General features: G+C 44.0%; 1 protein-coding gene across 4 annotated transcripts; it reads right to left on the reverse strand.

Annotated features, from left to right (window-relative positions):
- GPR160 (G protein-coupled receptor 160) lies at positions 1-26,620 on the reverse strand. Of its 4 annotated transcripts, none has more exons than XM_072618505.1 (3): positions 26,417-26,620; positions 6,542-6,688; positions 1-1,581 (listed from the first exon to the last, which is right to left on the reverse strand). In XM_072618505.1, exon 3 carries the CDS (start codon positions 1,504-1,506, stop codon positions 490-492), a length of 1,017 nt encoding a protein of 338 aa, XP_072474606.1. In that variant the 5' UTR covers positions 1,507-1,581; positions 6,542-6,688; positions 26,417-26,620; the 3' UTR covers positions 1-489. The 4 variants fall into 4 exon arrangements, 3 of the variants coding, with proteins under 3 accessions (XP_072474606.1, XP_072474607.1, XP_072474608.1); XM_072618506.1 differs by lacking the exon at positions 26,417-26,620 and adding an exon at positions 25,993-26,126; XM_072618507.1 differs by lacking the exon at positions 26,417-26,620 and adding an exon at positions 7,175-7,288.

Here is a 26,620-nt window from a genome sequence, read left to right on the forward strand (position 1 = left end):
TCCTTTTAAAAATGTTTTAATAAAGACCATATACCTGCAAAGTTGTCTGTAAGCCTCTGATTTACATAAGGATTTGGTACCTGGGTAATAAAACATTAATACATTCGATCTCTCCAATCCAATTACTTCCACCTTTGTGCTCTGAAACAAATTTCCATCTGAAGTACAAAACTTCCTGGAATAAAATGAAGATAATTGTGGACTTAAAAAAAAAAGTGTGAAGAATATTCCTTGTTGAGCAAATTCTAAAAAGGTTACTGACTTACTGGAATATTGAGGGGGGAAATCTCTTTATGTTTTCAGGATCCAAATCCTATCTACACATTCCAGCTTGTGACCTCAAACATCCATGTGACCGGTCACCATAAGTGGTTTCTGTTAACAGACTGTGAGGGTTGGATGGCCACCCTCACATTTCCTCATCTGCTCTATCTACAAAGATGATCATGAAGTGAGGTCTGGGCTTTCATTACCCAACACAGCAATAAATTAACAGACTATTACTGCCGCAGCTTTTTCCGTTTGCTCCATATGATGAATTGTGAAAGGAGTAAAACAGAATTTCCAGCTGACGAATGGGTCCATGTATAAAATTGTTTCTGTTACCTTAAGCTCATGACTCCTAAACCAGTAAACTGCAGCAATGAGAAAGCTGTTAACAAAATACAACCAGGGGACGTTCATCTCCACGTAGGCCGGAATCTGTATGTCCAGAAACAGAACAATTATCTGAAGGAAAACAAATGGGAGCCAAGTTCCAAGAAAACAGATCAGAAGCTTGGTCAGGAGCTGCTTTTTACAGATGACTGTGTGATCCCATTCTGGTGCAAGGGGGAAGTACAGGGCGGTCTCCTTCATATAGGAAGTGATGTGAAGGGACTGAATTAGCATCAAGACTTCAGACCAACAAGTTCCAAAAACCACCAGGAGGACTCCCACCATGAACACTGACAGCCAGTAGCTCTGAATGCTAACGTAGAAAGGGCATTGGTAGGAAGAAAGACTGTGCTTTGAACTCAGGCTTATGTAGATAATGGGGTCTCCCAAAACATATACAAGAGCTGCAATCCAAATAAAAATGACGGAAAAGAAATAAAAGATGTTTTGACACAAGTGTGAGACCTTCGACGTCTGAGAGATGTTCAGGTAGTGATCCAGCCCGGCTAGAAGAAAGACTGGGTAGTGCAGGAAGCCATAGGCAAAGGACATAATTTGAGGTAACAGACAGATGTGGTACTTTGTAAACCTAATGCCCCAAAGGGCAAAGTCTTGGAAATAGGCTATAAAAGAGAGGCCCACCAAAAGTAAAAAGTCAATGAGCACTACGGACATGCAAAAACATTCCAGAAAACTTTGGTGGGTGTCCTTTCTTCCAACGACTATCATCAGGATGTTGAGGAATGTTTTCACAAGTATAACTAAGAGTACCATGCAGCTGGGATCTAGAGATGGGTACCCAGGATGTGAGTGGAGCTGATAGGTGTGATTATCCAGAGAAATAAACATTTTTTTTTCTTCAGTCAAGTTTCAGAAGGCCTGGTGGAACATGTAACATGAAAAAAGAGTGCTTGTCTCCTATACCTAGAGGGAAAATGATTCCAGGCTTTAATATTCTGTTATATAAAAAAAATTAGTTTTCTAAATTGTATTTTACAAAAAATCTCACTTAGTATGCCCTCATTTAATCCCTTCATTAACCAAAACCCAATTTTGGAAATAAGAATCTAAGGACATAATTTCAGTTCATTAAGCACCTACTATGTGCCAGACCCAATACTAGGTGCTAGGATACAAAGAAAAAAACCCCATAAGTTCCTATCTTTGAGGAACTTACAGTTTCATAGGGGGAAGCAAAACATACATACTGGTCTCTAACAGCTGAAAGAATAAGGAAAAAAGCCAGTTGAGGGAGGTATAACAGTTGAACTACGCCTTTAAGGGAGCTATACTTGTATATATCAATATTAATATACACAATACTTGTATAGTGGCGTTAGGAGATTACAAAAGTCAGAGGACAAGTTTTTGTTTTAAGGCAGCAAGGTATGGTAGGAAGCACTGAACTGCTGGATGGAAAGTGCTTGGGATGTTTTGGTTGTGACTTTGGACAAGGTACCCTCTGTTGGCCTCAATTTCCTCACTATAAAATGAGGGTAGGAGCTCAGCTGATCTACAATTTAAAGTCTTTACTAGTTTCTCACATCCAAGATGTCCTAAGAACATGGTTGGGCTTGACTTAGCATTTCTCTAAAATAGATTTTTCACTGAATCTTTCTTTTTTCCCCTCACTCTCTAAACTTTGTATTTATTCTGGACCTGTTTACATATTCCCAACAGGATGAAAGCTCCTTAAGGGTAACAACAACTTCATTTTTGAATATGTGCATGTCATACAGTGGGTACTTAATACGTGTTCACTGGCTTGATTGACATTTTTCAGCACTTTAAAGTTTACAGCATCCTTTACAAACATTCCATTTCAGCTTCATGACAACCCTGCAAGATAGGGCACCTATGTAATAGATACGAAAGCAGAGATTGTGACTTAGCCCATGGTCGCAAAGTTAGTGATAGGTGGAATCTGAACTCAGAACTTTCAATCAACTGTACCATGATGATATTTTTCCAAAAGGACAAGCTGTCACTTATAACTTAGGGAAATCACAAGATTATGACTATAGAAATCTGAGCACATGCCTGAAAAAGACCTTCTGGCCAAAATAAAATGGCTACCTGAATGGACACAGGCAAATCAGCTCCCCACATCTAATAGAGCAAAAACCTAGAAATTGCAACAGACCAAATAATGATCAAAATATACACTGAGAAACCACTAAAAGACTTCTTCCATGCCAGAACTACACAAAAAACCACTCAGAAGTCAGTGGGCAAAGTGATGTGAAGCCATTGGAATTGGCTGATGAAAGGAGTCACGTGGTCAGTCTATGATACAGGACATTTTTTATCATTGTTGGACCTGAGCAGTAAGAAGTGTGGGGCAGGGAAACTGCCACTGTGATCATCTAGGTGACAAGGGAACCAGGTTAGCAGCTGTTGGAGGAGAGAAGAGGAGAGGTCAGATCCAAGGGATGTTGTAAAAGTAGAAATCACAAGATTGGACAACTGGCTGGATCTGTGAGGTGAGGGAGAGTAGCGAGTGGAAGATGGCACCAAGACTATGAACTAGAAGGATGGTGATGACTTTAATAGGACAAGAGAAGTTTAGGGGGCAAGATGAGTTTAATATAGTAACAATTTTATTAAAGAGAATACAATAATGAAATAACATACCCAAACCTATAAGATACAGCAAAAGTAGTAATCAGAGAAAAATGGATATCTCTACCTGCTTATACCCATACAGTAGAGAAAGAGCAGACCAGTAAATTGGGTATGCAACTAAAAAAGATAAGAACTGAAAATCCCCAATTAAACATCAAATTAGAAATCCTAAAAATTAAAGCTAAGACATAAAATGGAATGTAAGAAAACCATTGAATCATTGAAACTAGGAGTTGGTTTTATGAAAAAAAAAACAGTAAAATGAACTCTTGATTAATGTGATTTTAAAAAGAAGAAAATCAAATCATTAGCATGAAAAGTGAAAAGGGTGAATATGCTACTAATGAAGGTGAGATCAAAGCAATTATTAGGAGTTATTTTGCAAAAAAACAAACTGCTGTAACTCAGTATCTTATACTATTTAAGGTCAAGATGGATACATGACCTAGACATAAAGAGAAATAGGAGAACATCAGAAGAATGTAGAACGTTACTTATTAGATGTATGAATAGGAGAAGAATTTATGAATAAATGAGAGGATCGTCAGATGTAAAATGAAAAATTTTGATTATATTAAAAAGGTTTGGTATAAATAAAACCAGTGTAGCCAAGATTAGAAGGAAAGGAGAAAATGGGGAAAATCTTTATAGACAGTATCTCAGATGAAGGCCTCCTATCTCAAATAAATAGAGAACTTCATTACTGATTAGAGAAACGTGAATTAAAACAACTTTGCAACATCTCACACCTCTCAGACTGACTAAAATGATAGAAGAGGAAAATGACATATTTTGGAGGGTATGTGGAAAATTGAAAAAACTGGGACACTAATACACTGTTGGTGGAATTGTGAACTGATCAGCTGTTTTGGAGAGCCATCTAAAATTTTGCCCAAAGAGTTATTAAACTGTGTTTTACACTTTGACCCGGGAATAACACTAGTAGGTCTTTTCTAAACTATTTTGAGTAGCTCTCTTTGTGCTGACAAAGAACTGGAAATTGAGGGAATGCCCATCAAGTGGGGAATGGCTAAAGAAGGTGGTATGTGATTGTGATGGACTGCTACTCTGCTGTAAGAAATGATGAGCTGGTTGGTTTTAGAAAAACATGGAAAGACTTACATGAAATAATGAGGAGTGAAATGAGAACCATGAGAACGTTGTATACCGTAACAGCAATTGTTCAAAGAACTTGAGTGACCAAACTCTTCTGAGTATTATACACACTCAAATCAACTAAAAAGGACCCATGAAGGAAGATATTACTCACATCCAGAGAAAGAACAATGTGTGATTTTATGTGTGTGTGTTTGTAAAATGTGGCCTTCTCTAATGTGGGATGGAAAGGGAGGGGAGGAAACTATTTGAATCTTAAAATGTAACAGAAATAAAATTAAATTTTAAAAAATGAAAAAATAGCAGCTCTCTTGCTGAGAGATGGAATTTTTTCTTCAGCCACTTAATCAATGAAAGTGAATAGCTAGTTACAATATAAGTATTTACTCAGGCCCTGGCTAAATGTGCTTTAAAAAAAGAAAGGAAACTGAGAGCCAGGGAGAGAATCAATTGTCCTGAGATTACAGTCACTGTGTGTTACAGCTGGGATCTAAAGGAAACTCCTTAGGCTGCCATTTTAACTCTCTGCATATCACTTTGGTCAAGCTTCTCCGTATTAGGAACTCTGTGTTACAGCTAAAGTAGCCAATGTTCTGGTCTCTAAATTTAGTATGCCAGACTGGTTCTTCTACACAGACCAGGAGTGCCTTCTCTTTGCCATAGGTGGGGAAGAAAGAGGGTGAAAGGGGGAGAAAGGAGGAGAGAGGAGAGAAAAAAGGAAGGAAGGGAAAAGGAGGGAGGGAGGGAGGAAAGAAGTGGGGAGACTGTTGGGGGAAAGGTGGGGAACAGAGGGGAAAGATCACATAGCTACACAACCAACTATAATCTATGAGAAAAACTAGGATTACCCAGTACAGGGCAAGCAGAAAGAATTGATCAAGGGAAGTACAACTCAGCAAAGAGATTTAGAAAAAGAAATGAGAGATGAGAGGGGGTCATGGGGCCCTTGTATGTGGTTTCCCAGGGTGATGGGAGTGGACCAACTTGTAGGGAGCTGGTAAGAGGCCAGAAAAGGAGCCTGGACAGGCAGAGCTCACTCCCCAGGCTACCAAGGGTGTCTGGACAGCTGCCACCTAAACCCACATGTGCCCATGAAGAGGCCGTATCCTCCCCTCATAGACGAGTAAAGCAGTGATTCTTGAGAGTGCACTTTTCCATGACCTAGGGGAAGAAAGAACTGGTTCAACAAGTTTGTTCCACCTCCCAGGGGTGGACCTGTGGGGGGGGGGGGGGGGGGGGCCACAGATACCCATGGGTCATGTCAAGGCTTCACACACACACACACAGACACAGACACCCCCTAATGTTGTACCAAACACTGATGGCCCTTCTACCTTAGGGGCCTCCACTCCTACTTGTCCAGTCCACTACAAACCCTTCTAAAGTGCATGGTACCAAGCCTATCACTGCGATGCCTGCCATCCTCACCCACACCCCAGCAAAGAAATACAAAGCGTTGATATAAAACACTAGCCATCCCTAAGTTTCACGGGGCAAAGGTTTCGGTTGGAACTAGGGGTATCTCTCTGGGAAAAATGCTGATAAAAATCTGTTGTTCACCCTCCCACCCTTGAAATGACTATTCCTTTACTTTGTATTTACATGTAGATGTATGATGAAGCCCCTTGAGGATAAGGCCTGTTTCATTTTTGTCTTTGTATCCCCAGCACGACATCTGGCACACAGTAGGTGCTTAATAAATGTTTATCCCTCTTCCTCCTGCTTTACCACACACCTTCTAGGGACCACTGGGCAACAGAGAAATGTATCAGACTCCATCCAACCCTTGCAGCCTACAGAAAATCTCAAATCAAGCTATCTTTAGAGTCGATCAATCCACAAAGATTTTAGCTGTTAATGTAATAAATTCTTAGGCCAAGAGAAAGAGGGGCAGGAAGTCGAGGTCAGGATTCCAATGGCCTGATGATGATACCACCAAGACTCTGGGGAGTATACTGGAAACCCCAGGGGTTAGCAGGGTGGGGGCAGGAGATGATGGCTTCTTTCCACTGGCTCAGCCCACACTTTTCTATTTATAAACCTGATTACTCTTCATAACCTAATACCTTTTCCCCCATCAAACATCCATGTGAAGACTGGCCCCCGCAGGGTTACAGAGGATTGGAATCAGTAATCCACTTACCCTGCCTCCTCCAGGGGCTACTTCTCGGTCCAGATGGTCTTTGTAAGTGAATTAGGTCCGTCCCTGGTTCCTTTCCATCCTGAGCCTGTTGCCACCGCCTCCAACTCTGCCTCTCACTGCTCTGGGATACTGGGAGGTCAATGAGATCTGTAGGGTCAGAAAAGAGCCAGCATCAGCTCCATGGGCTCCACTCCTTCCCTTAGTCTTCTGGATCCAGTGCCTTTTTCAATCAAAGAGAACAATGGTGTCCATTGGGAGGTCTACGCCCATTCAAGGAGTCTGTGAGCAGAGCCCCTGGTTTGTGTGGGTGGGGTGGCCCTTCTGGGTAAGGCTAGATGGCCTCAGAGAGTCTATGCAGGATTTACATTTCAGATTTCCACATGCCCCCCCAAAGTCAAAATGACCCATCTTTCCTCTCCCCCAAGTTTACTTTGTCATTCATTATGAGAGACAGCAGGGTACAGGGGACAGAGGGACAGTGGTGGGGTCAGATCTGGGTTCAAGTCCTGTTTCTGACATATGCTGGCTCAAATGATCCTGCAGAAATGGCTTAGTCTCTCTGCTCCTACAGGCATGGATGGTTCCCTTGTGGAGTCCAAAATCAGAGTTAAAAACAAAAGAAACATTTCCTACCCTCTGAGAATTCACTTTCATTCTTCCTAAAGTCAGTTCCAAATACACTGAGACCCAGCCACCCACAGCCAGGAGATCCAGACCTGCAGGTAGCTCATGGTGACTGGAAGCAATGGAGAAGGGCCCCAAGGCTTCACTCCTGGGCTCTCTGGGGCTGGCTAGGCAGTCTTGACACATATGCAGAACCCCCCCCATTATGCCATCACCCCACAATGGCTTCTGCCATACGATCACAGATTTACCTGGGGGTCCAGCCCTCTTAGGCTCATAGATGAGGAAGGCTGAGAAATCTGCCTGAGGTCACACAAGCAGTAAAATAACCAGCTCCTCTGCATTGGACCACACAGGCATTTTCCTTTCATTCTACACTTAAGTCAATAAGCCTTTATGAAGCCCCAGGCACTAGGTGAAGGGCCAGGTAAAGGTAAAATCCAGACCTGCTCTAAAGGGGCTAATGGGGACGAGAACATGCAAACGGCTGTGGACAAGTAAGCTACAGGTGGGATAAATGGGAAAGAATCAACCAAGGGAGGAGAGCAGGGGAAGGGGGATCAGGGAAGGCTTTCTGTACAAGGCAGGGTTTTAGTTGGGACTTGAAGGAAGTCAAGAGAGGCCAGGAGGAGGAGGTGATGGGAGAGGATTCCCGGCCTGGGGGACATCCAGAGACAATGCAAGGAGTCTGGAGATGGATGCCTTGTGGCAGGAAAGGGCAGAAAGAGTATGGGGCGGGGGAGGGAAGAAGGCAAGGAGAGGCTAAAATGGGGGGGGGGGGGGCGGGTTATGAAGGACTTTGAAAGCTAAACAGAATTCTATGTCTGATTCTGGAGGAGACAGGGAGCCAGTGCAGTTTGCTGAGTGAGGGCGTGACATGGTAGGACCTGTGCTTTTAGGAAGATCCCTTGGACAGATGAGCAGAGAAGAGATCCAAGTGAGGGGAGACTGGAGGCTGGCAGATCCACAGACTGGCTACTTGTCATGGTCCAGTTCGAGGTGATGAGGGCCTGCCCTGGAGTGGTGGCAGGGTCAGGAGAGAGAAGGGGGCATCTGGAGAAATGTTATGAAAGGAATATCAACAAATCTTAGCAACAGACTGGCTGGGGTGGGGGGTGAGAGAAAGTGAGGATGACCCGTAGTTGTGTGTCTAGGTGAGCAGTAGGATGCAGGTGCCCTCATCAGTAACAGGGAAGTTAGGAAGGGGGCGAAAGGGGAAGGGGAGGGAAATACAGTTCAGCTTTGGACACATAGACTCTAAGAGGATCTTCAACAGGATGTTCAACAGGAAGCTGGAAATAAGAGATTCTGGGTCAGTAAGGAGGTTAGGCCCAGGTAAGTAGGTCTGAGAATCACTGGCACAAACCTGATCATTGAATCCAGAAGGGGTTGATGAGATCAACAAATGAATAGTGTGGAGGGAGGACAGAAGGGGGCCCAGGTCAGAAGGAGGACTGAGAATCAGGCATTGGATCTGGCAATTAAGAGATCAAAGAAGTTTTGGCAGAATGAGCTCAGCACACATCTTAAGATTTAACGATAATTTTTGTTGTGGTGATGCTGTGGTGTTGGCAGTATAGGTAGCCCCACTTTACAGATGAGGAAACTGAGGCACAGGGGAGTTAAATGGCCACAACAGCTTCCAATCACACAGCTAGTAAGTAAGTCTTGATTTGTCTCTTGATTCAAAGGCCTGGGAGGTTCTTTTCACAAATATAATACCCCTGTAGATCTGGGGCCTTAGATTAGGGGGAGTCTCTTTTCCTTTTGAATGAATCCAAGGCAAAACCAAAAACCAAAGGATTAAGTAAAACTCTAAATAAAATTCATAAAAATCTAGAACAATGAAACCTAGAATGACGTATTTGCTGTTATTTATTTACCGACTTTTAAAAAAAACTACAGCAGCGTGTTATCTTAAACAAGGTAATGCCAAGGTGATAAGCCTGGTGGCTGTTAAAAGGAGCTTAAAGAAGGCTTGGGGAGAGACCTGACCAAGCAGTCTTCCCAAGGGCACTGATGGATAAAACTAGAAGGAGGAAAACAAAGAATATGATGATCACTTATTTTGACCATCCTCCCTGCTGCTGAGAAAGATGAAGTGGTCCTAAGGAAAACATGAGCCTGGGTGCCCCTGTTCTGCACCCTGGCAATGCAGGGCCCAGCACTTTCTGGTTCCAGGCCATCATCTCCCCCCTCTGTAAAATAAGGGCATTGGGCCAGGTGGACTTCTAGGCCTACTCCAAGGCTGGCTCCAATGACCAAAAAGGGCAGCTGGGGGTACCCCAATAACTCCTGTAATGGAATATAAGCAGGACAGACACACGAGTAGGGCTTTCTTTCCTCTGGGGTCTTGTCAAGGGACTGATGGAAAGATGAATGAATTCTAAACTTCTCTGTCCTTACTACTCAAGAAAGGCAATTTTTTGTGGAAAGCAAGACCACTCTTGAGGGTCTCGTCTGACAAGATGCCTCCCATACACACAAAGCAGATAGAATGGTACAGTCCAAAGACTCCAGTTCATATCTTGCCTTGGACAGATGACTCTCACTAAGGGTGTGAATTCTGGCAAGTCACTTCACCAGAGCCTCCACTTCCTCATCTGTAAAATGAGGATAATCATTCCTGCCTGACCAACTTCACAATGAAAGTGCTTTGAAAACTTAGCAATTTATAAAGTAAATGTGAACTATTGTCTACGTCCTGGGGATCTCTCCTTCCTAAGCTCTTAAAACCTTCTGTGCAGACTCTGGTCCTGGTATCAGCCCCTTAAATTTCCTTTAAGATACTGTCATACTGATTTACCCTCACACAAGAGTTGGTGTTAATTCTAACACTCTTACCTCCTTGCCACTTGTTTTCAGTTATTTCAGTCTTGTCCTACTCTTTGTGCCCTTATTTGGGTTTTTATTTTAGCAAAGATACCAGAGTGGTTTGCCATTTCCTTCTCCAGCTCATTTTGCAGATGAGGAAACTGAGGCAAACAGGGTAAAATGACTTGTCTAAGGTTATAGACTGGGAAGTATCTGAGGCCAGATCTGAACTCAGACCTTCCTGACTCCAGGTCTGGTGCTCTATCCACTGCATCACCTAGCTTGCTTTTATGTGACCACAAGATGATGCAGAATTCTACTCCAGAGGCTAACTTTGGAAGCTGCCCAGCCCGAGAACATTCTCCCACAGCCCCCACCAATGTTCATTCCTATCAGGAGTCAGATAAGCCAAGGAATCTCTCATCACTTTAAAACCACAACTTGCAGAGAAGAGTTTCCACCACATGTTCGCTCATAATATGGTTTGGCATTTAATAAAACCTGGACTCAGGAAATTCATTTATTTATTACTCATCTGTTCATTCAGAATTTAAGTGCCTATTTTGAGAGCGGCTAGTGGGTATACCAGACTGAGAGTCAGGAAGACCTGAGTTCAAATCTGGCCTCAGACACTTCCTAGCCTTATGACCTTAGGCAAGTCATTTAACCCTGTTTGCCTCAGTTTCCTCATCTGTAAAATGAGCTGGAGAAGGAAATGGCAAACTCCTCCATTGTCTTTGCCAAGAAAATCCCAAATGGGGTCACAAAGAGTCAGATAGGATTAAAATAATTGAACAATTCTGCATAAGGCATTGTACTCGCAGACTGATACAAATATAAGAATGAAAATTGGTCAGTGTCTTCAAAGACTTTGCTTTCTTTTTTTTTTAAAGCTAATTTATTTTTAGTTTTCAACACTCACTTCCATTTCCACTTAAATTTGGTCTCCCTCCCTAAGATAGCATGCAATCCGATAAAGGCTCTACATATACATTCCCATTAAACATTTTCACATTAGTCATGTTGTATAGAAGAATTAGAATGAATGGGAGAAACGAAGAGAAAGAAAAAACCAAAACAAAAAGAGAAAATAGAAAAGCTTTGCTTTCTGCCGGGGGAATGTTAGAGGTAAGTTAAGACAAGATCATGGGAGGAAGAAGGGAGGATTTCTCCTCTCCACTAAGTTGTGGTGCCTAAAGTGAAGCACATTTCTGCTAAGCAGAATGGCATCCTCCCCCCTGCACCTCAGGCTTCAGAGCTTTCCCTACCTGTTGAGTGCCTGTCCCATCGAGACCGGGATCGCCAAATGGCTTAGCTACCTAAATAGCATATTTCTTCAAAAAGGCCTTTAAGGTGTGATTCAAGGGCTGTGTGCAAGTTTCAGAGACTAAAGGGAGCTATCCGAGGGTGAAGAGGGCCCTTCAACCATCCCCACATAGGGAGTCTGGTACCATGGCCTACCACTCACTACCTCTGCCAAACAGTTAAGAGAACTGGCTGGCCAGGGGTTTAATCCTGAAGGCTTTCCTCTTTAAGAACTTAAGTACAAATCCTATCTCAGCTGTGACAGTATCTTTTTTTAATCTGAAAATCTGACAATAAACTCCCCAAGTTTTTGGATGTGACAATAAGGTTTGTGGTTTCCTCTTGGGGAAGAGGATGCCCTGATGGTCTCAGTCACAATAAGGAAAAAGTCCCATCATAAAGTCTACATTGAGCCAACCTGGAGGAATGAGCTACCAGCTTAGTTAGCCACGCCAGGTCCCACCATGCTTGGCCCATCTTCCCTTCTGATCTCAGTCCCTTAGAATCCCTCTCCTCTTTCAAGACTTAGCTTAAGAGTTGCCTCCTCCAGGAAGCTGCCTCTGATCACCCCCCCCCCCCCCAAGTTAGTGCTGCCTCCCTTCTCTGGCAGAGGCTCCAAAAGTCATACAATGTAGGATTAGCACGAAGGGAGCCCCAAGTCACAGCTAAGCACAAACCCCCTTCCACCTTCCTTCCCAGCCTCTCTTCTTGCTAAGTCCAGTCCAATCCATCAGTGCCCCAAGGAGGGGGTGCTGAACCTCACAGGTCTGTTCATTCAGCAGTTACCAAGGGTCTGCTACACACCACGTTCTGTGGAACCGATACAGGAAGAAAAGAAAGCCCCAAACTCTAGGTTTTACTACCTAGAAAAGAGATTACAAAAAGTAGAGTATGATACATATATGAGAGGTTTGGAGGAGAGAAGAAATCCAGGCAGACTTCCCAAAGGAGGTGGTGTTTGATCTGGAGCTGGAAGAATGTATAACATCAGAGAGATGAATTCAAAGTCCCATTGATCTGTACTGAAAGAAGGGAAAGATCCAAATGGCATCGGCTGGGAAAACCTGTTCCCATCCCAGCAAACCTCAAACTGTTCAGATGAAACCCAAGATGGAAACATCTTTCCCTTCTTGGGTAAAAGGAAACACCCCATATTTCTCCGTGTTCTAATTTCCATCTTCACTGGTCTGAGGACCAGGCAATCTGCTTTTACCTCCAACTCTGAATCCAGAACATATTGGGGAAAGTAGGGAAACAAGATTTTTAAATCTTGCTGAAAATACACAGCTGGGAAAAGTAGAAGAGAATAAGGTGAAGGGAAAGACCCAACAAACAGCCTTAACTGGGGTGAATTCACCTGTGAAAAGCTCTTAAACTGTACATAATACCCTGGTTTTTCAGTCATTTTTCAGTCATGTCTGACTCTTCATGACTCCATTTGGGGTTTTCTTGGCAAAGATGCTGGAGTGGTTGGTCATTTTCTTCTCCAGCTCAATTTACAGATGAAGAAATTGAGGCAAACAGGGTTAAGTGACTTGTCCAGGGTCACACAGGTAGTAAGTATCTGAGGTCACATTTGAACTCATGGCCCAGAGCTCTGTGCACTATGGCGCTACCTAGCTGCCCTTATGGTATAGTAGCCTTTTGTTATATTCACAGACCACCATCTGTTCAGCCAGGATTTAACAGATGGGCCTCCTTTGTTTTCAGCTTTTTGTTACCACAGAAAGTAACACTCTTAAAGTTTCAAAGTGTTTTTACATCTATTATCTCAGTTAGTCTTTTCTTTAACTCAGCTTACCAGTACTAAAGCATGTAATACTTGCTTATAGACGGATTAACGTAACCCAATGCTTCTACATACAATCGGTGTCTAATAATAAATGGTAATTTGAATTGAATTTAACACAGCCTGATGACATGATTCTGTCTCCCTTTTTCATTCGTGCCACAAAGCAGGGATTCTGCACACAGTAGGTGCCTAATAATAAATGGTGTTTGAACTAACTCATTCTCTTACAGCATGAAGAGGGAATTAACACCTCATCCGCAGAATTGTAATTTTGCATTACAAATGGATGAATCTACAGATATGGCTGGACTTGTTACTTGACTTTTACTTTTCCATATCAGCATCAAAAGGAGATCTTTTATGTGAATGCCTGGCAACAGAAACAAGAAGTGATGAAATATTCAGTGTTGAATGACTTCTTGAATCTTGTGGTTTATCCCGGAACAAGTATGCTGACATTTGCACCGATAACACAAAAACAATTTTCAATTTACATGTGCAAAAATGAAAACCAAATGCCACTCTTCTCACATTTTGTTTTTCATAAAAATATGTTAATTATGCTAGCCTGTGATGGATTTATTACTGTTATTTTTAGAAGAGTAAAATATTTTTTAAAAAAATGATTAGTTTACCTCAATAGATAAGTGGCCAAAGAATATGAACAAACAGTTCTCAAAAGCAGAATTATAAAGTATGAGAGAATGCTCCAAATCATCAACAAGAGAAATAGAAATTAATTGACAAAGATCACAACAGTCAACATGGAGAGTTGGAGGATGATAGGCACACTAATACATTGTTAGTGGAGCTGTCAGATGGTGTAACCATTTTGGAAAGCAATTTAAAATTATGCAAATAAAGCGACTAAAATGTCCATGCCCTTTGATCCAGAGACTCCATTATGGGGCTCCTCGGAAGCCACCAATATGAAGAAAGCCCCCCATAAACTCCAAAATATTTACAGCAATACTTGCTTGCAGTAACTACAGCAATGGGAATGGAAAGAACTATAGACCAAAAAACTGCGAGTGAATGTAACAGAATTATAAGTACCAAGTAGGATTGGAACAGAGAGATATGAGAAGACACCCTCAAACCACTCCTTCGTGAAGGCGTGAGGTCCACAGATTGGACCTTCCAATGAACTCAGTGGTTGGGCTGATATTTCCCATTTTTTTCCCTCGTCTTTAAAAACTACTATTTTTTAATAAGATGGCTCTGTGAGAGGGGGGGAAACTATGAAGATGTAAAAAACCCAAAGATATCAATACAAACTTAGTTTTAAAAAATGATCAATTTTAATACAGTAAATAGTGATAACCTACCTAAACAAAAGCTCTTTGGGGTCCTTCATAATGTTGAAAAATGTCAAGGGGTCCTGAAGACTAAAAGGTGGAGGACTAAACAAGAAGAAATGAGTAGAGCTAAGCTTAATGCTAGAAAAAGAATTCCAGCTCTCCCAAAGTGGAATGGGCAGCCTCAGTGGGGAGGGAGGGAAGAAAGAAGGAAAGGAAGAAGCTCCCCTTCTCTGGAAACCTTGAGGCAAAGGCTGCGTGACAGACCACTTGTAGGGCAAGCTGAACAGGAGATGTTTATTCCTGGTTTCTTTTGGAACAGCAGGTCACTGAGGTCACTTCCAACTCAAACTATGACTACTCTCATCCATCCTGCCCTGCGTGAGTCCCCTGACTTACTCAGTTGATCGGTTCCTCTTTCCCAAGTTGGATCCATCCTAGTAAACGCAGTTGTGGTGCTGGTGGTGGGAGGGGGTGAGAGGGGAAACATGCACACTCAGAACATACTTTTGCATTATGAACATTTTTCTCCATTACTTTACTCAGTTTCCTCATCTGTAAAATGGGGATAAAAATAAGCCCTACTTCTCGGACTCACCGTAAGGACAAAAATGAAACAATATTTGTAAAGCTCTTTGTGAGCCTTAAAGTGTTATAAAAATGCCAGCTATCATTTATAATAATAGTTAGTCATTCTGAGACCTGACTTTGCAGTTCTTCAGCATTATCAGCTCTAGCTTATTCTACCTTGAGCCAACTTCAGCCCTAGCCCTAACTCCAGACTAGACCATTCCAGAGATGCTCGACTCTGAAATACCCCCTCCCTTTGTCTGCCCATACTTCCTTGACCCCCTCCCAATTCTCCCAGTCTCCCCCCTTCATTCTGGCTTCCCTGAAATCCTAAGTAAATCATTATGGTAGCAGACAATGGGACAGCTTGACCCTGCTGTCTGCCACTGTAAAGATTCACTTGGCCAAAGAATGGTAGCCAGAATCCCTTGCTCCCGTCTGTTGCTGGTCCTAGGTGGCCACTGGGATTTCTTCAGCTCCTTCTAAGCTGCTGAGCAAAGATGAAAGGTCATGAAGCTATGACCCACCCACTACAAACAGAAGTGGATCCTTCACCTGGCCTGCCTGGCTCCTCTCAGACATCTCTCCATCTGTTGCTTCTTACGTTCTTACTTGATGGCCTCTTCCAAATCTTTTCTCCTCTCAAGCTCCACGTCGTCCTTCACTGATTTGAGGTCTCAGTTTTCTCTACGCCATTTCTTAAATGTTTGCTAGTGTTTTCATCCCCTCCTTCATCCCCTCCCATGTCAGAATGGAGCATCCTCTACTTTTGCTTATCCTTCCCCCTCCCCTCTTGCCTCATTTCTGGCCTTGCCCCCTTAATGGGAGCATCCTCATCTTCTCTTGAATCTCCAATCTCTCCCATTCCACTGGCCCCTTCTAAGAAACAGGCTCCATCACAACATGACTGTTACAGAAGTGTTTTGCATGGCTACACATGTATGACCTATATCGAACTGCTTGCCTTCTCAATGAGGGTGGGTGGGGAGGGAAGAAGGGAGAGAATTTGGAACTCAAAGCTTTAAAATCAAAGATTAAAAATTGTTTTTACATGCAACTGGGAAATAAAATGTACAGGCAATGGAGTAATAGAAATGTGTTGCCCTGTAACAGAGTGAGGGGGAGAATGCAAGCCAATTTGGGGTGGGGGGGCAGGAGGAATGGGGAGAAAATTTGGAAAATCTTGTGGAAATGAATGTTGACTAAAATAAATAAATACAAGAAAGAAAAAAAAGAAATAGGCTCCATTGTTTAAAAAAAATAAATCATTGAAGCTCTGACCCGCCCAAGGCCTTATCAAGCTGTAGTCTCCCCTCCCACCACCCTTTCACCATAAAACTTCTTGAGTCTACACCTAATGCCTCCACTTCCCAAACCATCTACTTTGTCAAGTCTGGCTTTTCCCTCAGAGAACATCAGCTCTCAGAAGATAGGGCCTTTTTTTAATTCTTGTCCTAATACACCGCTTGACACATAGTAGGCTCTTTATAAATGTTTGTCGATGAAGAGATCATGAATAGTCACTCTATTAATCACCAAATCAAACGACCTTTTTTTGGCTTAAATCTTCCTTGACTTCTCAGAAACTTTCAATACTCTGAAGCCCGGTCCAGCACTAGAATTCCGGGTGGGGGTTCCCTACCTGGCTCTTTCTCCAGCCTCTCTAATCCCTCCCCCCTGCTTCTTTATCCCCAAGGCTCTGTCCTCGGCTCTCCTCTTTGATAAAACACCCTCTCCCTTGACAGTCTCGTTCAGTTCCATGGTTTCACCGGGCACTCTGCCGACAATTCTGCTTTCTCTCTCGATCTGCCCTTCAGCCACAAGCCCCAAAATGCCAGCTGGATCCACATCTCAAACTCACGAACCCAAAGCCAAACTCAGCATTCCTCTGTCACACCCAGCTCCTCCTTAACCAGTTCATTAAGTTCACTGGCACCACCCTGAGCTCCGTCCTCCCAGCTCAAAACCAAGGAACTCTGATTTTCCTTTTTCTTTCTCCCTCATAATATGAATACAAAGATACTTATAATTAGTATATATGTATATTATATATCACTTATATCAATATATGTTATAGATTAACCAAACATGCTGTATATAGTATATATAATTGTATCTATTATATTACATATATAACTATACATTCTATATTATATTATATACAACACTGTATAATAGATGCATTATATAATACACATAATATATTACAACATATATACATTCTATATATAACACACAGCATACATGTTGTATAATAAAGACATATAAGAAATACATACTATATTACAATACATATACACATTCTACGTATAATGCATATAACATATACATTGTATAATATATGCAATATATACATTATATATTACATTGCACATAAAATATAAACATTCTATATATTGTATCATACACATATATACATTGTATAATACATATTCTATTCAACATGTAATATGTGTGTCATATAGTGTATAATAGATATTTAATATATGCATCTAAGTATATACACCTAAACACATAAATAGATACATATTCATTCATTCTAGCCCAGCGTCTGGAACTGTCATTGAGGGGAGAAATCATTATGCCGAAGAGGACACCCTTCGTCAGTATCACCCTGCCACAGACAGAAAACCAGAGCCCTGGGGGTGGGAGAGCAGCCCCCTTCGGGCTATCAGTCCTTGGTCTAATCCAGTTCTTACAGCCATTATTTAGGAAAGCCATTCCTATGGAGAAGGGCCATCTCTACAAATGGCAACCAGCCCTCCTCCAGCAGGGCAGCCTCGCTGAGGGCTCCTGAGGAGAGGCAGCTTGTACCACAACCCCTACTCCTACCCCCCTCCTTTTTTTTTTACACTAATTATTGCAAAGTTTATTGTATTGTGTGAACTATTTACTAAGGGAGAAAAAACCTAAATAGTCGGAACTAAAACATAAATTCAATACCTAGTTTACAAGTTCAGAATTCAATACAATAAAACACGGCTTCACACAAAACATTGAATGGCTTTAAAAAGCAAATACCTAACTCACATTGTCCTTTTCCTTTTGCAAAATTAGGAAGACAGCAATGATAAAAATACACACACACATATAAATACAATACACATGTAATTAGTAATCCAGTCAGCTAGCAAGACCAAATAGAGAATTATTCACATTATACCTTTAATACTGTCTCTGGGTTAAGCTTAAAATTTTTAGAAATGGTCACTTAATATAAGAATATCTCTGGCTTTTTCATAACAATATTATCTTTTCCTAAAGAATTTTTTGTACAACCTAATAAATTTATATCAGCCATTTTCTTATAGGGAATTTATAGAAAATTCCAAATTTCAGCAGAATTTAGTATAATTTGTCAAAGTTTGAAACTTGTGAGGTTTTTTAGTTGTTTTATCTAGAAGAGAGAAAATGCCTTTATTTCTATTAAATTCAACAATCATTCAGTAAAATAAAATGATGAATTTTCCCCAAATCCTCTATGCCTTAGGTGACAGATTCTACCCTTGACTAATTTCAATTCTACTTTTGTTCTTTTTTTAACGCTACATACTTTACTGGCATTTGACAGGCATGATTGGTAACTGGATGCGTACCTTAGGCATGGAGCTGAAAGCACTGCCAAAAAGAAGCTCCTGGGATTTCTCTTTTAAGTTGACACTGCAACTACAAATAAATCTGCCTTTTTTCTATGGTTTATGAAGAAATGACACCCCTACCCTGTTAAGCACTGTTTCCCTTCAGACCCTGAACCCCAGACCTGTGGGGATTCGAGGCTTCCAGCCCAGTGCCCTGCCATCCTCCTGGAGAGCAGTCCCTGGGGAGATGCAGCCTGGGGACAGTCACCTTGACTGATGACACAAAAAAGAAAGTTCTTGTCCTCAGTCTGACTGAATGGTCCATCATCACAAGCAGACAGGATTTATCCTCATGAATGACATTACAGCAGAGGCATGACCCTGCGCTTGGCCACCGCCCCTGAGGACCACAGAACCCTGCCACTGGACTTCCACTGAGACCTTCCATGTTGCCTCAGGAAGAGCAAGGGACAGTCTGACTTTTCCATCTCTATCCCCACACTGTAAGTGATGAAAGCTCTTTACATATAACACTTCATTTGATTATCACAACAACCCTGGGAGGTAGGTGTTATGATTTTCCCTGCTCTACAGATGAAGAAACTGAGGCAACCTTGCCCAGGGTCATGTAGTAACTGAGGTAGGGACTGAACCCCAGTGTTGATGCCGAGTTCAAAGATCTATACAGAGGTGGCTGGGCAGCACCAGAGTGCACAGAGTTCTAGGCGTGGAGTCAGGGAGACCTGAGTTCAAATCTAGCCTGTGGATCCTGAGCAAGTCACAAACTCTGTATTCCTCAGTTTTCTCAACTGTAAAATAGATATGATAATAATAGCACCTACCCTGGCAGAGCTTTTGTGAGGATCAAATGAGATAATATTTGTAAAGAGTTTATCAGAGTCCCTGGCACATAGGAAATACTATATAAGTGATTATTATCATTGGTTATTATTCCATCTCATAGAATAATAATCACATATTATTAACATGTAATATATATCCCATTCATTCCTCCCATCTGATTGGCTACCAAACTCTGTGACTGCTCCCTATGCAACACCCCTTGTTCCCCTTCCCCCTCTGGTCTTGGCACAGGTCTGCGTTACAACCTGCCCAGACTAATTCGATACTTTCCTGACTAGGCTCCCTGCTTCCACTCACTTTCCACTGAAACTAGCTTTCATACTGACGCCAAGTTCAGATGGATCATGGAGTGCCAGGAGTGGCGCAACATATGACGGGGGCTGGAAAGCTAAGTCAGGGCCAAGTTACAAAGGATTTTAAAAAGTCAAGCCGAGTTGATGTTTTATTCAAGAGGTGATAGACTGCCAGTCTCTGACTTTATATTGAGAAGGGGCCCCCTGAAATGGTGACCACTGACACTAATGAGAAAGAATTCAAGACCTCGTTCTTCTTTCCATGTTAGCTCAGATATCATCTCTTGACAAAGTCTTACTTGATCAATCAATCAATATGTATTAGTTTAGTGCTTCCTTTGACCAGGCACCAACTTGAGTGCCGGGGACCCAAAGATAAAAGTGAAGCACTCCTGCCCTCAAAGAGCTTACATGATAGTGGAGGAAATAGCATACATGCGTATAAACATGTAGGTAACATAGACACAGCAAATACAAGGTGATTTGGGGAGGGTTTGTACCATCAGCTGGGGAGTTCAGAAAAGGCTTAATGAAAAAGGTGGAGCTTCACCAGAGCCTGGAAAGAGGCCAGAGTTTCCAAGAGGCAAAGGGGAGGAAGGACGGCATTCCAGGTATTGCATCCCCGCATTGCGAAGCCTGGGAAGTGGAGTGTTATGTAAGTGAAACAACAATGGGAGCCAAGTATAAAAAAACAAAACCAAACCTAAAAATCAAACAAAGGAGCTCATGTTTTATTAGTGCTAATAAAGACTGCCAGATTTTATTGAGCAGGGATTTGACATGATCAGACCTGTACTTCAGGAAAAGCAGGGGTTGCAAGAGTTAGGTAAGTGGTGACTAAGTTCTGGACTAACTAATAGTGGGTCTGTCAGGGGAAAGGAGGACATATGCAAGAAATAGGAGATAGAAAAGGCAAGATCTGGTTCCTGGGACCATGAGGGGAGACAGAGTGAAGTGTTACAGATGACAAAGAAGCCGCCAACTTGAATGACCAGTGACAGGCCAGCTTGGAAGAGGGCTAGGGAGGGGGGAAGGATGGTATGTTCTGCTTTGGACTTGTTGAGTTTTAGATGTCTATGGTTGGAAAAGTCTACTAGGTGGTTAGTAATGCAGGACTGGGGAGAATGGGAGAGAAACAAAAACTGGAAAGCCAGGTCTGGGAAGCATCTGCCTAGTCACTGAACCCATGGGGGGCTGATGAGGTCACCAAAGGAGAGGACACAGGAGTGTGCTGGAATCTGCTCATACCCACTCCTGAGAGTCAATGGTTATATTTTCAGTGCAAGCATTTATATCTAGAACACCTGCAAACACCTCGCAATCAGGACCCAATTTATTGTTTTGTCAGCCATCTAATCTTGAAAGTGAAAGAGAAAATGTTAATAATGCCATTTAAACTTGAAAGTGCGTACACAAGCCCTCCCCTCAGAGAGCCAGTTGTTAAACAATTTCCAGAGAAAGAAAGAGAGCCCAAAAGAGAGCTTTGGGGGATGGTAACATAAATGGAGAATCAATAGCAAATAGGACCAGGAAAACCCAGGCAAGAGAGAGCATCCAAGAGAAAAGTAAAGGCAACAGATTATTGATATCATCACCGCTAACGTTGCCAGGTGCTAGACACTGTACTGAGCATTTTATAATTATTATCTCGTTTGATCCTCACAATAGTCCTGGGAAGAAGGGGATGTTATACTCATTTTACAGATGAGGAAACTGAGGCAGACAGAAGCTAAGTGACTTGCTCAGGGTCACATAGCATTTTGAGGCTGTGCTTGGTGCTCTTGAGAGCCCGTGAGCTCTCAAGTAATAAGAATTAAGGAGAGGCCACTGGATCCTACAAGGAGGAGATCTAGGCAGCTGATAAATCTTCCCAGATCAGACTTCCTGCGGTACTAGATTTGCACTTCTCTGCCTAGAACTGTCCCATGTCATTCTGTATTTGTCGCTTGTGTTTCAGCCTTATTACTCATCAGCATTGCCCTCTATCTGTCCTCTGATCTGGCCAAATGAGCCTTCTGTTCCTCAGATACAACTGCCTGTCCATCTCCCATCTCTGGGCATTGGCACAGAATGTCCCCGGGCCTGAAATGTTCTCTCTTCACCTCCCAGTCTTAAAATCCCTGACATTCTTTGAGGCTCATATCAAATCTACTTCCCACCTGAAGCCTATCCTGACCACCCCCTCAGCCGGCAGTGCTTAGCTCTCCCCTGCCCCAAATTGCCCTGTATTTATTCTGTGTATTAGGTGCATGTTGTCTCTGCCATAGAATGCAGGCCCGTGAGGGCAGCCCTCACTTGCTTAGAGACAGCAGAAAGGGCTGGGTCGATCATCAGGAAGACCTGACTTCAAATTTAGCCTCAGACACTGACTGATTGTTTCTTGACAAGTCACTAACCTGCTTGTTCAATTCCCTCTACTATAAAACGAGGGGTGCAGGGAAAGAAGGAAATAAACATTTCTTAAGCACCTACTATATGCCTGTCACTGTGCTAAACACTTTTTTAATGTAATAATTATTTTGTTTGATCTTCAAAACAACCCAAGGAGCTAGGTTCTGTTACCATTCTCAGTTTTCAGTTAAAGAAACTCAGGCAAACAGAGAAAGCCAGTAATACCTTGCTTTTTTCACCCAGTAATATCAGCTGACTGTTCTGACTAGCTAATTAACAAGTCCACCAGGTTAGCTTCTTTAAACACTTTTAAACTGACTTGAATGGACAATTCACTGGACTCACCTAACAGTCAGCTGTATTTCCCATAGTCCTGCTAGTGACACTGGCTCAGTCTAGTTCACTGGGAGCTCAGTATTCTCAGCAGGTTCAGAATTTCTGGACCGAAGAAAGGCAATTAATGTGTTTCATCCACAGGTCACCTTCACTGGAACAGGTGAGATTATGTTACAGAGGCAGATTGATATGATAGGGTAAAAATGGAAAGAGCCACAGACTCAAAGGCAGTTCAGAGGTTATTATTTCAAATCTTGCTTCGGAAGGTAACTAGCTGTGTGAGCCATTTGAGATGCCTGAGCCTCAAGTTCCTGCTCTGTGAAATGACACCTATGATTCTCATTAGTGAGAGAGGTGCGATAATTTCAAGAATTTCAGCGAAGATTTATTAAGGGCCACAGAGGGCAGGCTCTGGGAACAGAAACAGGAACTGGATGTATTATTCCAGATTATAAGGAAACCTTCCTCTACAGACTCAGGTCAGCACCTTCTCTAATATAGTTACCAATTAAAGCCTCTCAGTAAGGAGAACAGGAGAAAATGGAAAATCCCTACTCTCTAAGTGGAGGCACATTTATTTTAATTGCGTAAAAAACGGCTATTAGCTTTCAATGCCCCAGAGAGCCTAATTCTACCATCCCTAGGCTGATGATGGTAAACACCAATTCATCTCTTCTTGAAACAACACCTTAGGATATGAATGAGGAAAAAGATATGGCACAAAACAAAAGCGACTCCATCCTGACCTATTCAAATGTCATATTCCGGATGAAAAATGGGATATGGACACAGACCACTGTGATTCTGATTGGAATCAATCCTCACAGCGAGGAATCCAGTAGAAACCAAGGAGTATTACCCCACCGAACAAAGAAAAGCCGGCAGAGGTGAGAAACAGTTTAAAGAAAGCCCGGCACTGTCACACTTTTTCAACACATTAATCGACTTTGAGGAACTGTTTCCCTTCCTCCCGGTTAAAAGCAATAGGTCTCTAGAAGAGGGAAGGAGATTGGTAAATGTAGCAGATGTAAGAAATACAAGTTATCAATAATTTTTTTTTTTAAAGCTTGATGAGAAACTCAACTAGTCAGGGTCATCTTCAGAACATTAAAAAAAGAAAAATGGAAGGATAATTCTTTTATGAGAATAATCTATACGTGCATTGAGAAGCCTTCAGCCAGACTGTTAAAACAGAATGAAGTGTTCCCACAGAAAGAGGAAAACAAAAATGAATGAAAAAGTGGAAGAGTTTTTTTTTTTGAGGAGGGACCACCAAGTAAAACAGTGACATCAAAACTACCATACAGCTGCATACTTTTGTCAATATAAAGAAAACTTAAGTCGTTTCTTTCAGCTACAGATATGACCTGAACACAGAGGCAGAGAGCCTGATGGAATTGCGCTCTGGGTTCAAACTCTGCCTCTGATGGCACTCACTGATCAGGGCTCCTCAATTGACTCGCTGTGATTAATCTGCTAGGAGACAGATACCTCTCTGTGCTGGTGAAAGGATCTCCACACTGAGAGACATCCTCAGAGCTGACCAATGAAAGAATGAAGGGTCATATAACATCCTCCAGCCGCTCCCCAGACTTCTCACCACTGGGGTTTCCTCCACATTCTTCTGCAGGCAAAGCGCCATTTAAGGAAATGATTGCAAATGGGACCATGTTTTGGAGTTTATCCATTAAACCTCTCTATGGCGTACAGAATTGTAAATAGATGCGTGGCCTCCCATGACAGAAGGCAGCTCCTGGAGATTCTGCGACCCTCATTTTTGTTTCTGCATGGCCGTCGGTCACTTACGGAGAAGGCACATAATACTTGGTGTCCGTCTGATTATAAAAACGGTGACATGACCCACAAGCTCTGGACACCATGACCTGTCCAAACCAAAGAGCCCAGAGCGGGAACTCAAAACTGCCCACGGCTATCACGGCGACTGTTTTCTCTTTATTTCAAGGGGCAATCGATCAATGAACATGTGTGAAGTGCAAATAACCAAGAGGCAAAAGGAAGTTCCTACCTTCAAGGAGCTTAAAACCTAAAGGGGTTGGAATGGGGAGAGACACAGACAGACAGATACAGACAGACAGACACAGACACAGAGAGACAGACAGACAGAGAGAACATGCAAACAAACATATCCAAAGCAAGCCACACTCGATAAATAGGAAATAATTAACCGCTGTGGGCCAGCTCCAAGAGCTCAGTCCCTCTCGGGGGTCTGCCACCCTGGAGACGACTCTCCTGCAGGCATCACTGATAAACCTTTCCTGCCCAGCTGGTCTATCCAGACTCTTAAGCAAGAACAGTTGGAATCACGAGGAAGCTGGACTTGCAAAAGGTCGTCCGCAACAATTTCGAAAAAAAAGGGAGGGGGAACCTTTAGCAGGAAAACTTCGCTAGGAGCCTCGGCTGTACTGTTAATATAGAACAACGGAACCCGAAAGTGCAGATAATGAAAAGAATGAAGTAGGCGGAGCTGCTAAATCGGCTTCCAGGCCCCTGAGCTTGTTACACACACTCCGATCCCAGAAGCACAGATAAGGTCCCTCTGCCTCGGGGCATAAATCTGCAATTCTCGCCAGGATTAAAATGTATGAGTATAGAACTTGGATGCTTCCCAAGGAAAAGAAGTTTTGGTTCAGTGACCCCGGTGAAGAGTGGGTGCGGCTGAACCCGGGGAAGCTTACCCGAACTCTAGAGGAGGGGATGCTACCAGGGGCCTTCGGGCTCGGGAGATGCGCATCAAGGAGGACGGCCGGGGGCCCTGAGCCGAGAGCCTCGGAGCTGTCCACCCCGGGAGGTCTTTCTCAACACCTATTACAGGGGCTTGGAGTTGGAAGGGGCCTTCAGGGGGACCTCACGACAGGGGCTACCTGATCTAGCCCAGTCGGTTCCCAAAAGAGTCTGCTCTACAACACCCCCGGACTAAGAATTTAGTATAAGCGCCAATGAAACAATCTAGTCAGGGTGACTCTACCCTCGGGGGCTAAGAGGAAGGGAAAGCAGGGAAAGGGTGAAGGCTTCGGTGCTTTGGACTCCCCTCCCCCACATAATTTGCAAACGTGAAGCCGGGGTCATATAGCCTCCACCCTGGCCAGCAGCCTCCCTAGGAGAGGGGTGGCCAGCCGTCCCCCGGCCCCAGCCCCCGCCCAGCCCCCGGAAAACAAAAAGAGGCGGGGGACTCCCCCGCGGGGAAGGGGCTGAGTGAGGGGCTTCCAGCGGGCGGGAGCTGCCCGGGATGCAGAGGACGGGCGCGGACAAGTTCTCAAGGGACCCCTCCAACAACGCAGAGGCCAAAGTCCTCGGGCCACAGGTGTAGGCGCCCGGGGGCACGCATGGGGCTCCCACAGCCCGCAGCTCTGCTCCGGAACCCGCAGGAACCACGGAGGGCGTGTAGGCGAGCCCGGGTGGCCAGGGCCGCGCCGAGCCTCCCCCCAGCCGCAATTCGGGGCTGGGGGGAGCCCAGGGCCTCTCGCGACTGACCCTCGGGGGTCCCAGCCATGGGTGGAACCACTAGAGCGACGTGGGGAAAACGTGGGGGGCTCGCGGTTCTGGGGGTGCCGCCGCCGAGACTCACCTCGGTAGAGTCGGGAGCGTGGGAGCGCTCCAGGAAAAGGGGGGGCGTCTGGGGGACCTCCCGGAGGAGGAGGACTGAGGAGGGCCACGGCCGCAGCAGGCGAGGTCTGTACCTGGCGGCGCCAGGTGACCCCAGGGAGCCACGCCCGTCCAACTGCAGCCGCCCGCCGCTCCCCACCTTCGCTCCGCCCCGCGAGGAGCCCGAGGAGGAAGTGAGCCCGGGAGCTGCCGGGGGCTCGGGGCGCCCTGAGATGGGAGGGGCTGGGCTGGGGCGACCCCCACCCCGCGTCTGAGACACCTCCACCCCAGTCCGGGCGGGCGTCGGGGACGGGGGTCAGCAGGTGCGCCTGCCCTGGGAGGAGGGAGCCCTCGCCATCAGCCGCGTGTTTCCAGGGATGGAAGCGCTAAGAGAGGCTTGGCTTTACCTGCGTTATCTCTTCGGTGCTTGGAGACGTCTGGTCCCCATTTTATAGAAGAGGAGGGGAGCCTTCGGGGCGGTCACCGAGCTCCGAGCTCCCCGAGCCGTCCGTCCTGGGGTAAGAGCCGGCCCCGAGGGCTCCGAGGCTAGCCTTCAACGCCTGCACCGCGCGCGGGCCCCTCCTCCTTCCCAGCCTCCCGGCCCCAGGACT

This window comes from Notamacropus eugenii, chromosome 6 (genome assembly GCF_028372415.1).
Source record: "Notamacropus eugenii isolate mMacEug1 chromosome 6, mMacEug1.pri_v2, whole genome shotgun sequence".
Taxonomy (NCBI): Eukaryota; Metazoa; Chordata; class Mammalia; order Diprotodontia; family Macropodidae; genus Notamacropus; species Notamacropus eugenii.

Excerpts from the sequence above, each read along its gene's own strand:
- GPR160 (XM_072618505.1), bottom strand. The coding sequence starts at position 1,506 with ATGTTTATTTCTCTGGATAATCACACCTATCAGCTCCACTCACATCCT.